General features: G+C 43.2%; 1 protein-coding gene across 1 annotated transcript in view; it reads right to left on the bottom strand.

Annotated features, from left to right (window-relative positions):
* LOC124020540 (collagen alpha-1(XI) chain-like) overlaps positions 1 to 15,445 on the bottom strand; it is a 108,443-nt gene that overhangs the window by 52,513 nt on the left and 40,485 nt on the right. The window contains exons 10-19 of the mRNA XM_046335778.1: positions 15,418 to 15,445; positions 14,808 to 14,891; positions 8,871 to 8,927; positions 8,624 to 8,677; positions 8,123 to 8,176; positions 7,844 to 7,897; positions 3,085 to 3,138; positions 1,842 to 1,895; positions 684 to 728; positions 524 to 577 (exon numbers count right to left, since the gene is read on the bottom strand). The exon at positions 15,418 to 15,445 is cut by the window's right edge and continues 47 nt beyond it. Of these exons, the coding sequence (XP_046191734.1) occupies positions 524 to 577; positions 684 to 728; positions 1,842 to 1,895; positions 3,085 to 3,138; positions 7,844 to 7,897; positions 8,123 to 8,176; positions 8,624 to 8,677; positions 8,871 to 8,927; positions 14,808 to 14,891; positions 15,418 to 15,445 (538 nt within the window). The remainder of the gene's footprint in view (positions 1 to 523; positions 578 to 683; positions 729 to 1,841; positions 1,896 to 3,084; positions 3,139 to 7,843; positions 7,898 to 8,122; positions 8,177 to 8,623; positions 8,678 to 8,870; positions 8,928 to 14,807; positions 14,892 to 15,417) is intronic.

The following is a 15,445-nucleotide window of genomic DNA, read 5'->3' as shown; positions in this document are numbered from 1 at the left end:
TTGACCAGGGTCCAGAAGGACGTCTACAGTAAGGATGAAGTCTGTTTCTGCGTCCCAAACTGCAGAGTCACTTTGACCAGGGTCCAGAAGGACGTCTACAGTAAGGATGAAGTCTGTTTCTGCGTCCCAAACTGCAGAGTCACTTTGACCAGGGTCCAGAAGGACGTCTACAGTAAGGATGAAGTCTGTTTCTGCGTCCCAAACTGCAGAGTCACTTTGACCAGGGTCCAGAAGGACGTCTACAGTAAGGATGAAGTCTGTTTCTGCGTCCCAAACTGCAGAGTCACTTTGACCAGGGTCCAGAAGGACGTCTACAGTAAGGATGAAGTCTGTTTCTGCGTCCCAAACTGCAGAGTCACTTTGACCAGGGTCCAGAAGGACCAAATAGGGAATTGTGTGCCTTTTGGGACGATGTCTATTTTCTCAGGCTTGGATGAGGACTAGGATGAGGGGGAAATGCTGTAGATAGGGTCAGACTGGTTACGGGTCAGAGATAGGGTCAAAGGTGAAAGGTCATACTCACAGGCTGACCTGTAGGGCCAGTGTGACCTCTGGGTCCGTTCAACCCTCTGGAACCCTGGAGGTCAAAGATCAAAGGTTTTACGATCACACAGCAATCAATTATAAACCAATCAATAGTCAATTTCCAGTGTGTGCGTCTGCGATCGCGCGTGAACACTCACAGCATCACCTGGCTGTCCTCTTGGTCCTGGTTGTCCTTCGGAACCCTAAAACACACGTACATTAAATAAACACATGCAACACACACACGTTAATATGTAAAACACACACATACAGGTTAATATGTAAAACACACACATACAGGTTAATATGTAAAACACACACATACAGGTTAATATGTAAAACACACACATACAGGTTAATATGTAAAACACACACATACAGGTTAATATGTAAAACACACACATACACGTTAATATGTAAAACACACACATACACGTTAATATGTAAAACACACACATACAGGTTAATATGTAAAACACACACATACACGTTAATATGTAAAACACACACATACACGTTAATATGTAAAACACACACATACAGGTTAATATGTAAAACACACACATACAGGTTAATATGTAAAACACACACATACAGGTTAATATGTAAAACACACACATACAGGTTAATATGTAAAACACACACATACAGGTGAATATGTAAAACACACACATACAGGTTAATATGTAAAACACACACATACAGGTTAATATGTAAAACACACACATACAGGTTAATATGTAAAACACACACATACAGGTTAATATGTAAAACACACACATACACGTTAATATGTAAAACACACACATACACGTTAATATGTAAAACACACACATACAGGTTAATATGTAAAACACACACATACACGTTAATATGTAAAACACACACATACAGGTTAATATGTAAAACACACACATACACGTTAATATGTAAAACACACACATACAGGTTAATATGTAAAACACACACATACAGGTTAATATGTAAAACACACACATACACGTTAATATGTAAAACACACACATACAGGTTAATATGTAAAACACACACATACAGGTTAATATGTAAAACACACACACATACAGGTTAATATGTAAAACACACACATACAGGTTAATATGTAAAACACACACATACAGGTTAATATGTAAAACACACACATACAGGTTAATATGTAAAACACACACATACACGTTAATATGTAAAACACACACATACAGGTTAATATGTAAAACACACACACACACACGTTAATATGTAAAACACACACACACACGCGTTAATATGTAAAACACATACACACATAAATGTCTTACCCTCTCTCCTGACAGCCCAAGAGTACCGTGGGGGCCTGGTTTTCCTATCTCCCCCTGAGAGGCAGAGAGAGAGAGAGAGAGAGATAGGGAGAGGGGGAGAGGGGGAGAGAGAGAACAGAGTGAACAGAGAACAAAGAACAGAGAGAGAGAGAGCGAGAGAGAGAGGGAACAGAGAGAGAACAGAGAAAGAGGGAACAGAGAGAACAGAGAACAGAGAACAGAGAGAGAGAGGGAGAGAGAGAGGGAACAGAGAGAGAGGGAACAGAGAGAGAGGGAACAGAGAGAGAGGGAACAGAGAGAGAACAGAGAGAGAGGAACAGAGAGAGAGGGAACAGAGAGAGGGGAACAGAGAGAGGGAACAGAGAGAGAGGAACAGAGAGAGAGGAACAGAGAGAGAGGGAACAGAGAGAGAGGGAACAGAGAGAGAGGAACAGAGAGAGAGGAACAGAGAGAGAACAGAGAGAGGAACAGAGAGAGAGGGAACAGAGAGAGGAACAGAGAGAGAGGGAACAGAGAGAGAACAGAGAGAGAGGGAACAGAGAGAGAACAGAGAGAGAGAGAACAGAGAGAGACAGACAGAGACAGAGACAGAGACAGAGAGAGAGAGAGAGAGAGAGAGAACAGAGAGAGACAGTGACAGAGACAGAGACAGAGACAGAGAGAGAGAGAGAGAGAGAGAGAGAGAGAGAGAGAGAGAGAGAGAGAGAGAGAGAGAGAGAGAGAGACAGAGAGACAGAGACAGAGAGACAGAGAGACAGAGAGACCAGAGAGAGAGAGAGAGAGAGAACAGAGAGAGAGAGAGAGAACAGAGAGAGAGAACACAGAGAGAGAGAGAGGGAGAGAGAGAGAGAGAGAGAACAGAGAGAGACAGTGACAGAGACAGAGACAGAGAGAGAGAGAGAGACAGAGAGACAGAGAGAGAACAGAGAGAACAGAGAGAGAGAGAACAGAGAGAGAGAGACAGAGAGAGAGAACAGAGAGAGACAGTGACAGAGACAGAGACAGAGAGAGAGAGAGAGAGACAGAGAGACAGAGAGAGAGAGACAGAGAGAACAGAGAGAGAGAGAGAGAGAGAGAGAGAGAGAGAGAGAGAGAGAGAGAGAGAGAGAGAGAGAGAGAGAGAGAGAGAGAGAGAGAGAGAGAGAGGAGGGAGAGAACACATTACATACACAGGACAGGTTAAGAGAGTAATCATGACAGTCACGTTATCAAAGATAGAAAGTTGAAATAGACAGTTACTCACCCTGTGTCCCTTGTGTCCTGGAAGACCTGGCAAGCCGTCAAAACCCCTGTCACCCTGAGAGAGAGAGAGAGAGAGAGAGAGAGAGAGAGAGAGAGAGAGAGAGAGAGAGAGAGAGAGAGAGAGAGAGAGAGAGAGAGAGAGAGAGAGAGAGAGAGAGACAGAGAGAGAGAGAGAGAGAGAGAGAGAGAGAGAGAGAGAGACAGAGAGAGAGAGAGAGAGAGAGAGAGAGAGAGAGAGAGAGAGAGAGAGAGAGAGAGAGAGAGAGAGAGAGAGAGAGAGAGAGGGGAGAGAGAGAACAGAGAGGAGAGAGAGAGAGAGAGACAGAGAGAGAAAACAGAGAGAGAACAGAGAGAGAGAGAGACAGAGAGAGAGAACAGAGAGAGAGAGAACAGAGATAGAGAACAGAGAGAAAGAGAGAACAGAGATAGAGAAAAGAGAGAACAGAGATAGAGAACAGAGATAGAGAGAAAGCGAGAAAAGAGAGAAAGAGAGAATAGAGAGTACAGAGAGAACAGAGATAGAGAACAGAGAGAATGGAGATAGAGAACAGAGAAAGAGAGAAAGAAAGAAAAGAGAGAAAGAGATAATAGAGAGTACAGAGAGAACAGAGATAGAGAATAGAGAGAACAGAGATAGAGAACAGAGAGAACAGAGATAGAGAACAGAGAGAACAGAGAGAACAGAGATAGAGAATAGAGAGTACAGAGAGAACAGAGATAGAGAATAGAGAGTACAGAGAGAACAGAGATAGAGAATAGAGAGTACAGAGAGAACAGAGATAGAGAACAGAGAGAACAGAGAGAACAGAGATAGAGAATAGAGAGTACAGAGAGAACAGAGAGAACAGAGATAGAGAACAGAGATAGAGAACAGAGAGAACAGAGAGAACAGAGAGAACAGAGAGAACAGAGAGAACAGAGGGAACAGAGAGAGAGAGAGAACAGAGGGAACAGGGAGATAGAGAATAGAGGGAACAGGGAGAACAGAGATAGAGAATAGAGGGAACAGGGAGAAATAGAGAAAGAGAGAATAGAGGGAACAGGGAGAAATAGAGAAAGAGAGAATAGAGGGAACAGGGAGAAATAGAGAAAGAGAGAACAGAGGGAACAGGGAGAAATAGAGAAAGAGAGAATAGAGGGAACAGAGAGAACAGAGATAGAGAACAGAGAGAGAGAGAGAACAGAGGGAACAGGGAGAAATAGAGAAAGAGAGAATAGAGGGAACAGGGAGAAATAGAGAAAGAGAGAACAGAGGGAACAGAGAGAAATAGAGAAAGGAGGGTTATTCCCTCAGACTGTCCCGTTCATAGGACCAGTTGCAGAAGTTAGTGAGTTTGAAGGAGAGCTGGATATTTTAGGTTTTTTATTATTTTTTATTATTATTATTGTTTTTTAACCTTTATTTAACTAGGCAAGTCAGTTAAGAACAAATTCTTATTTTCTTATTTTCAATGACGACCTAACTGACTGCTCAAAAAAATAAAGTGAACACTAAAATAACACATCCTAGATCTGAATGAATGAAATATTCTTATTAAATACTTTTTTCTTTACATAGTTGAATGTGCTGACAACAAAATCACACAAAAACGATCAATGGAAATCAAATTTATCAACCCATGGAGGTCTGGATTTGGACTCACACTCAAAATTAAAGTGGAAAACCACACTACAGGCTGATCCAACTTTGATGTCATGTCCTTAAAACAAGTCAAAATGAGGCTCAGTAGTGTGTGTGGCCTCCATGTGTCTGTATGACCTCCCTACAACGCCTGGGCATGCTCCTGATGAGGTGGCGGATGGTCTCCTGAGGGATCTCCTCCCAGACCTGGACTAAAGCATCCGCCAACTCCTGGACAGTCTGTGGTGCAACATGGCGTTGGTGGATGGAGCGAGACATGATGTCCCAGATGTGCTCAATTGGATTCAGGTGTGGAGAATGGGCGGGCCAGTCCATAGCATCAATGCCTTCCTCTTGCAGGAAATGCTGACACACTCCAGCCACATGAGGTCTAGCATTGTCTTGCATTAGGAGGAACCCAGGGCCAACCACACCAGCATATGGTCTCACAAGGGGTCTGAGGTTCTCATCTCGGTACCTAATGGCAGTCAGGCTACCTCTCGCGAGCACAAGGAGGGCTGTGTGGCCCCCCAAAGAAATGACACCCCACACCCTGACTGACCCACCGCCAAACCGGTCATGCTGGAGGATGTTGCGGGCAGCAGAACGTTCTCCACGGCGTCTCCAGACACTGTCACGTCTGTCACATGTGCTCAGTGTGAACCTGCTTTCATCTGTGAAGAGCACAGGGCGCCAGTGGCGAATTTTCCAATCTTGGTGTTCTCTGGCAAATGCCAAACGTCCTGCACGGTGTTGGGCTGTAAGCACAACCCCCACCTGTGGACGTCGGGCCCTCGTACCACCCTCATGGAGTCTGTTTCTGACCGTTTGAGCAGACACATGCACATTTGTGGCCTGCTAGAAGTAATTTTGCAGGGCGCTGGTAGTGCTCCTCCTGCTCCTCCTTGCACAAAGTAGTGGTGCAAGGAGGAGCAGGAGGAGCACTGCCATAGCCCTCCTAGCAGCAGGTAGTGGTCCTCCTGCTCCTCCTTGCACAAAGGTGGAGGTAACGGTCCTGCTGCTGGGTTGTTGCCCTCCTACGGCCTCCTCCACGTCTCCTGATGTACTGGCCTGTTTCCTGGTAGCGCCTCCATGCTCTGGACACTACGCTGACAGACACAGCAAACCTTATTGCCACAGCTCGCATTGATGTGCCATCCTGGATGAGCTGCACTACCTGAGCCACTTGTGTGTGTTGTAGACTCCGTCTCATGCTACCACTAGAGTGAATGCACCGCCAGCATTCAAAAGTGACCAAAACATCAGCCAGGAAGCATAGGAACTGAGAAGTGGTCTGTGGTCACCACCTGCAGAACCACTCCCTTATTGGGGGTGTCTTGCTAATTGCCTATAATTTCCACCTGTTGTCTATTCCATTTGCACAACAGCATGTGAAATGTATTGTCAATCAGTGTTGCTTCCTAAGTGGACAGTTTGATTTCACAGAAGTGTGACTGACTTGGAGTTACATTGGGTTGTTTAAGTGTTCCCTTTATTTTTTTGAGCAGTGTACATACTGTACAGTCAGCATAGAGAATACGAGATGTGTTTATCTACATACTGTACAGTCAGCATAGAGAATAAGAGATGTGTTTATCTACATACTGTACAGTCAGCATAGAGAATAAGAGATGTGTTTATCTACATACTGTACAGTCAGCATAGAGAATAAGAGATGTGTTTATCTACATACTGTACAGTCAGCATAGAGAATAAGAGATGTGTTTATCTACATACTGTACAGTCAGCATAGAGAATAAGAGATGTGTTTATCTACATACTGTACAGTCAGCATAGAGAATAAGAGATGTGTTTATCTACATACTGTACAGTCAGCATAGAGAATAAGAGATGTGTTTATCTACATACTGTACAGTCAGCATAGAGAATAAGAGATGTGTTTATCTACATACTGTACAGTCAGCATAGAGAATAAGAGATGTGTTTATCTACATACTGTACAGTCAGCATAGAGAATAAGAGATGTGTTTATCTACATACTGTACAGTCAGCATAGAGAATAAGAGATGGGTTTATATATACATAGTGTACAGTCAGTCAGCATAGAGAATACGAGATGTGTTTATCTACATACTGTACAGTCAGCATAGAGAATAAGAGATGTGTTTATCTACATACTGTACAGTCAGCATAGAGAATAAGAGATGTGTTTATCTACATACTGTACAGTCAGCATAGAGAATAAGAGATGGGTTTATATACATACTGTACAGTCAGCATAGAGAATAAGAGATGGGTTTATATACATACTGTACAGTCAGCATAGAGAATAAGAGATGGGTTTATATACACATACTGTACAGTCAGTCAGCATAGAGAATAAGAGATGTGTTTATCTACATACTGTACAGTCAGCATAGAGAATAAGAGATGTGTTTATCTACATACTGTACAGTCAGCATAGAGAATAAGAGATGGGTTTATATACACATACTGTACAGTCAGTCAGCATAGAGAATAAGAGATGTGTTTATCTACATACTGTACAGTCAGCATAGAGAATAAGAGATGGGTTTATATACATACTGTACAGTCAGCATAGAGAATAAGAGATGTGTTTATCTACATACTGTACAGTCAGCATAGAGAATAAGAGATGGGTTTATCTACATACTGTACAGTCAGCATAGAGAATAAGAGATGGGTTTATATACATACTGTACAGTCAGCATAGAGAATAAGAGATGGGTTTATATACATACTGTACAGTCAGCATAGAGAATAAGAGATGGGTTTATATACATACTGTACAGTCAGCATAGAGAATAAGAGATGGGTTTATATATAGACTGTACAGTCAGCATAGAGAATAAGAGATGGGTTTATATATAGACTGTACAGTCAGCATAGAGAATAAGAGATGGGTTTATCTACATACTGTACAGTCAGCATAGAGAATAAGAGATGGGTTTATATATAGACTGTACAGTCAGCATAGAGAATAAGAGATGGGTTTATATATAGACTGTACAGTCAGCATAGAGAATAAGAGATGGGTTTATATATAGACTGTACAGTCAGCATAGAGAATAAGCGATGGGTTTATATACATACTGTACAGTCAGCATAGAGAATAAGATACAGTAAGCCAATCAGAGTAGGTTCTATCCTCTCTCACCTTCCCACCGGTCTCACCCGGAGCACCTCTGTTCCCATCCGTCCCAGCTCGACCCTGGAACACACACACACACACACACACACACACACACACACACACACACACACACACACACACACACACACACACACACACACACACACACACACACACACAGACACACACACAGACACACACACACGTTGTGGTGTTGTTTGCATACGAATGTAACCTACTGAAATAGTATTTGAAATGTCCATCTCTACACTGAACAGTCTTGTTAGACAGACAGAGTCTCACCCTCTTCCCTGACTTTCCATTCATCCCTGCTTGGCCCATAATACCTCTAGAACCCTGTGGAGGGAGAGAGGGAGGGGGGCCGAGAGAGGGAGAGAGAGAGAGAGAGAGAGAGAGAGAGAGAGAGAGAGAGAGAGAGAGAGAGAGAGAGAGAGAGAGAGGGGAGAGAGAGAGAGAGAGAGGGAGAGAGGGAGAGAAAGAGAGGGAGAGAGGAGAGAGGGGGAGAGGGGGAGAGGGAGAGAGAGGGGGAGGGAGGGAGAGAGAGGGAGCGAGAGAGAGAGAGAGAGAGGGGAGAGGGGGAGAGGAGAGAGGGAGAGGGGGGAGGGAGAGAGAGAGGGAGAGAGAGGGAGGGAGAGAGAGAGAGAGAGAGGGGGGAGAGAAAGTAAGACATAAGGGAGAGATGGATTGATCATCAGATGGCCATAAGATGTCATACAATCAGACAGGTGCATTGTCATGACTCTAATCAGACATGCCATGTGTCGTCATGGCAATATGACTTACTGCTGGTCCCATCTCCCCGGCTACTCCCTTCAGCCCCGACGGACCCGAGTTACCCTGGAAACAGAGAGGTCAGAGGTTAAATCAGGAGCTCTCGTAAGCTTTTTCTCCAACCTTAGTTCACTAGAACCTTGATTAGGGCTAAAGAGAAACTCTTAGAAGACAGTGGACGGTTAGCATTTCCCATAGGAAAGCATGTCACAGTTAGCCACCATGCTAACACCAGCTGGACATGGACATGTATCCTCACCAGCGGTCCAGGACGTCCCATAAGGCCTAGTGGTCCAGGTGGTCCCTTCATAGACAACTGGAGAGAGAGAGAGAGAGAGAGAGAGAGAGAGAGAGAGAGAGAGAGAGAGAGAGAGAGGGTGGGGGGGCGAGAGGGAGAGGGAGAGAGAGAGGGGGGGAAGAGGGAGGGGGGAGAGTGGGGGGAAGAGGGAGAGGGAGAGAGAGGGAGGGAGAGAGAGTGGGTGGGAAGAGGGAGAGGGGGGGGAGAGACAGAGACAGAGACACAGAGAGACAGGGAGAGAGAGATGTTAGAGAACTGTGAACTGTCTCAAAGGAGGAGGAGTAGTGAACTAACACATTGGTTGTTCCTTACAGTATAACAGAACCAGTGGTCACCTTCATGTCACATGTGGTCATCACAGTGGTCTGATGTAGCAGTATGGTTATATTATGGTTATATTATGGTTATATTATGGTCATCACAGTGGTCTGCTGTAGCAGTATGGTTATATTATGGTTATATTATGGTTATATTATGGTCATCACAGTGGTCTGCTGTAGCAGTATGGTTATATTATGGTTATATTATGGTTATATTATGGTCATCACAGTGGTCTGCTGTAGCAGTATGGTTATATTATGGTTATATTATGGTTATATTATGGTCATCACAGTGGTCTGCTGTAGCAGTATGGTTATATTATGGTTATATTATGGTTATATTATGGTTATATTATGGTTATATTATGGTTATATTATGGTTATATTATGGTTATATTATGGTTATATTATGGTCATCACAGTGGTCTGCTGTAGCAGTATGGTTATATTATGGTTATATTATGGTTATATTATGGTCATCACAGTGGTCTGCTGTAGCAGTATGGTTATATTATGGTTATATTATGGTTATATTATGGTCATCACAGTGGTCTGCTGTAGCAGTATGGTTATATTATGGTTATATTATGGTTATATTATGGTCATCACAGTGGTCTGCTGTAGCAGTATGGTTATATTATGGTTATAATATGGTTATATTATGGTCATCACAGTGGTCTGCTGTAACAGTATGGTTATATTATGGTTATATTATGGTTATATTATGGTTATATTATGGTTATATTATGGTCATCACAGTGGTCTGCTGTAGCAGTATGGTTATATTATGGTCATCACAGTGGTCTGATGTAGCAGTATGGTTATATTATGGTAATATTATGGTTATATTATGGTCATCACAGTGGTCTGCTGTAGTAGTATGGCTATATTATGGTTATATTATGGTTATATTATGGTTATATTATGGTCATCACAGTGGTCTGATGTAGCAGTATGGTTATATTATGGTTATATTATGGTTATATTATGGTTATCACAGTGGTCTGATGTAGCAGTATGGTTATATTATGGTTATATTATGGTTATATTATGGTCATCACAGTGGCCTGCTGTAGCAGTATGGTTATACTATGGTTATATTATGGTTATATATGGTTATATTTTGGTTATATATGGTTATATTTTGGTTATATTATGGTCATCACAGTGGTCTGCTGTAGCAGTATGGTTATATTATAGTTATATTATGGTTATACTATGGTTATATTATGGTTATACTATGGTTATATTATGGTTATATTATGGTCATCACAGTGGTCTGCTGTAGCAGTATGGTTATATTATGGTTATATTATGGTCATCACAGTGGCCTGCTGTAGCAGTATGGTTATATTATGGTTATATATGGTTATATTATGGTCATATTATGGTCATATTATGGTCATATTGTGGTTATATTATGGTTATTAATTGTTATATTATGGTTATATTATGGTCATATTATGGTATTATTATGGTCATATTATGGTTATATTATGGTCATATTGTGGTTATATTATGGTTATTAATTGTTATATTATGGTCATATTGGGGTTATATATGGTTATATATGGTTATATATGGTTATATTATGGTTATATTATGGTCATCACAGTGGTCTGTTGTAACAGTATGGTTATATATGGTCATATTATGGTTATATTATGGTCATATATATGGTCATATTATGGTTATATTATGGTCATATTGTGGTTATATTATGGTTATTAATTGTTATATTATGGTTATATATGGTTGTATATGGTTATATTATGGTCATCACTGTGGTCTATTGTAACAGTATGGTTATAATATGGTTATATTATGGTTATATTATGGTCATCACAGTGGTCTGTTGTAACAGTATGGTTATATATGGTTATATATGGTCATATTATGGTCATATTGTGGTTATATTATGGTTATTAATTGTTATATTATGGTTATATATGGTTATATTATGGTCATCACTGTGGTCTGTTGTAACAGTATGGTTATAATATGGTTATATTATGGTTATAATATGGTTATATGGTTACTAACCTCATTGCAACTCCCCTCCAAGTCTCCGACCACTACCTTGTATCCTTTTCCCTCTCGCTCTCATCCAACACTTCCCACACTGCCCCTACTCGGATGGTATCGCGCCGTCCCAACCTTCGCTCTCTCTCCCCCGCTACTCTCTCCTCTTCCATCCTATCATCTCTTCCCTCTGCTCAAACCTTCTCCAACCTATCTCCTGATTCTGCCTCCTCAACGCTCCTCTCCTCCCTTTCTGCATCCTTTGACTCTCTATGTCCCCTATCTTCCAGGCCGGCTCGGTCCTCCCTCCCGCTCCATGGCTTGACGACTCATTGCGAGCTCACAGAACAGGGCTCCGGGCAGCCGAGCGGAAATGGAGGAAAACTCGCCTCCCTGCGGACCTGGCATCCTTTCGCTCCCTCCTCTCTACATTTTCCTCCTCTGTCTCTGCTGCTAAAACCACTTTCTACCACTCTAAATTTCAAGCATCTGCCTCTAACCCTAGGAAGCTCTTTGCCACCTTCTCCTCCCTCCTGAATCCTCCTCCCCCTCCCCCTCCTCCTCCCTCTCTGCAGATGACTTCGTCAACCATTTTGAAAAGAAGGTCGACGACATCCGATCCTCGTTTGCTAAGTCAAACGACACTGCTGGTTCTGCTCACACTGCCCTACCCTGTGCTCTGACCTCTTTCTCCCCTCTCTCCAGATGAAATCTCGCGTCTTGTGACGGCCGGCCGCCCAACAACCTGCCCGCTCGACCCTATCCCCTCCTCTCTTCTCCAGACCATTTCCCGAGACCTTCTCCCTTACCTCACCTCGCTCATCAACTTATCCCTGACCGCTGGCTACGTCCCTTCCGTCTTCAAGAGAGCGAGAGTTGCACCCCTTCTGAAAAAACCTACACTCGATCCCTCCGATGTTAACAACTACAGACCAGTATCCCTTCTTTCTTTTCTCTCCAAAACTCTTGAACGTGCCGTCCTTGGTCAGCTCTCCCGCTATCTCTCTCAGAATGACCTGCTTGATCCAAATCAGTCAGGTTTCAAGACTAGTCATTCAACTGAGACTGCTCTTCTCTGTATCACGGAGGCGCTCCGCACCGCTAAAGCTAACTCTCTCTCCTCTGCTCTCATCCTTCTAGACCTATCGGCTGCCTTCGATACTGTGAACCATCAGATCCTCCTCTCCACCCTCTCCGAGTTGGGCATCTCTGGCGCGGCCCACGCTTGGATTGCGTCCTACCTGACAGGTCGCTCCTACCAGGTGGCGTGGCGAGAATCTGTCTCCTCACCACGCGCTCTCACCACTGGTGTCCCCCAGGGCTCTGTTCTAGGCCCTCTCCTATTCTCGCTATACACCAAGTCACTTGGCTCTGTCATAACCTCACATGGTCTCTCCTATCATTGCTATGCAGACGACACACAATTAATCTTCTCCTTTCCCCCTTCTGATGACCAGGTGGCGAATCGCATCTCTACATGTCTGGCAGACATATCAGTGTGGATGACGGATCACCACCTCAAGCTGAACTTCGGCAAGACGGAGCTGCTCTTCCTCCCGGGGAAGGACTGCCCGTTCCATGATCTCGCCATCACGGTTGACAACTCCATTGTGTCCTCCTCCCAGAGCGCTAAGAACCTTGGTGTGATCCTGGACAACACCCTGTCGTTCTCAACTAACATCAAGACGGTGGCACGTTCCTGTAGGTTCATGCTCTACAACATCCGCAGAGTACGACCCTGCCTCACACAGGAAGCGGCGCAGGTCCTAATCCAGGCACTTGTCATCTCCCGTCTGGATTACTGCAACTCGCTGTTGGCTGGGCTCCCTGCCTGTGCCATTAAACCCCTACAACTCATCCAGAACGCCGCAGCCCGTCTAGTGTTCAACCTTCCCAAGTTCTCTCACGTCACCCCGCTCCTCCGCTCTCTCCACTGGCTTCCAGTTGAAGCTCGCATCCGCTACAAGACCATGGTGCTTGCCTACGGAGCTGTGAGGGGAACGGCACCTCAGTACCTCCAGGCTCTGATCAGGCCCTACACCCAAATAAGGGCACTGCGTTCATCCACCTCTGGCCTGCTCGTCTCCCTACCACTGAGGAAGTACAGTTCCCGCTCAGCCCAGTCAAAACTGTTCGCTGCTCTGGCTCCCCAATGGTGGAACAAACTCCCTCACGACGCCAGGACAGCGGAGTCAATCACCACCTTCCGGAGACACCTGAAACCCCACCTCTTTAAGGAATACTTAGGATAGGATAAAGTAATCCTTCTCACCCCCTCCCCCCTTAAAATATTTAGATGCACTATTGTAAAGTGGCTGTTCCACTGGATGTCATAAGGTGAATGCACCAATTTGTAAGTCGCTCTGGATAAGAGCGTCTGCTAAATGACTTAAATGTAAATGTAATATGGCTTTTTCTTCACAACTCTGCCTAGAAGGCCACATCCCAGAGTCACCTCTTCACTGTTGATGTTGAGACTTGTGTTTTGAGGATACTATTTAATAAAGCTGCCAGTTGAGGACTTGTGAGGTGTCTGTTTGTCAAACTAGACACTCTAATGTACTTGTCCTTTTGCTCAGTTGTGCACCGGGGCCTCCCACTCCTATTTCTATTCTGGTTAGAGACCATTTGCGCTGTTCTGTGAAGGGAGTAGTGCACAGCGTTGTACGAGATCTTCAGTTTCTTGGCAATTTCTCGCATGGAATAGCCTTCATTTCTCAGAACAAGAATAGACTGATGAGTTTCAGAAGAAAGGTCTTTGTTTCTGGCCATTTTGAGCCTGCAAACGAACCCACAAATGCTGATGCTCTGGATACTCAACTAGTCTAAAGAAGGACAGTTTTATTGCCTCTATAATCATAAGAACAGTTTTTAGCTGTGCTAACATAATTGCAAAAGGGTTTTCTAATGATCAATTAGCCTTTTAAAATGATAAACTTGGATTAGCTAACACAACGTGCCATTGGAATACGGGAGTGATGGTTGCTGATAATGGGCCTCTGTACGGCCAATGTAGATATTCCATAACAAATCTGCCATTTCCAACTACAATAGTCATTTACCAATTTGTAAGTCGCTCTGGATAAGAGCGTCTGCTAAATGACTTAAATGTTAAATGTAAATGTTATATTATAGTTATATTATGGTCATCACTGTGGTCTGTTGTAACAGTATGGTTATAATATGGTTATATTATGGTTATAATATGGTTATATATGGTTATATTATAGTTATATTATGGTCATCACTGTGGTCTGTTGTAACAGTATGGTTATAATATGGTTATATTATGGTTATAATATGGTTATATATGGTTATATTATGGTTATAATATGGTTCTATATGGTTATATTATAGTTATAATATGGTTATATATGGTTATATTATAGTTATAATATGGTCATCACTGTGGTCTGCTGTAACAGTATGGTTATATTATAGTTATAATATGGTTATATATGGTTATATTATAGTTATAATATGGTCATCACTGTGGTCTGCTGTAGCAGTAAGGTTATATTATAAGGTGATGTTACAGTGATGTTGCTGTCTTTACCTTGGTCTGTTGTAGGATGGCCTGGGCTTGAGCCTCCTGGGCTGATATCACTGGTCCTGTTAGTTGGACTCCACCTGCCTGGAACTACACACACACACACACACACACACACACACACACACACACACACACACACACACACACACACACACACACACACACACACACACACACACACACACACACACACACACACACACACACACACACACACCTAGTGGTTAGAGCGTTGGACCAGTAATCGAAAGGTTGCTGGATTGAATCCCTGAGCTGACAACGTAAAAATCTGTCGTTCTGCCCCTGAACAGGCAGTTAACCCACAGTTCCTAGGCCGTCATTATAAATAAGAATTTGTTCTTAACTGACTTGCCTGGTTAAATAAAGGATTAAAAAAATATATATAAATATTGGTCACAGTAGTCTCCCCCCTGGTGGCAGACAGAGGTTATTGACCCGACTCCTGGAGGGCCAGAGAGCTGCTGGTCTTCAGTCTTATTTAGAAACCAGGTGTGTATTCAACAAGGGTTGTGTTTGTGGCGAACACGTTAGTAACAATTTCAGTTGAACGATTTGAATAAACATTCCAAAACGTTACGGTGTGTGTTCTTACCTGAACAACGAGGATGTTCCCTGGAGGA

This window comes from Oncorhynchus gorbuscha, unplaced genomic scaffold (genome assembly GCF_021184085.1).
Source record: "Oncorhynchus gorbuscha isolate QuinsamMale2020 ecotype Even-year unplaced genomic scaffold, OgorEven_v1.0 Un_scaffold_850, whole genome shotgun sequence".
Classification (NCBI taxonomy): domain Eukaryota; kingdom Metazoa; phylum Chordata; class Actinopteri; order Salmoniformes; family Salmonidae; genus Oncorhynchus; species Oncorhynchus gorbuscha.
The sequence above is the reverse complement of the archived record's forward strand: the minus strand, read 5'-3'. Positions and strand labels throughout refer to the sequence as shown.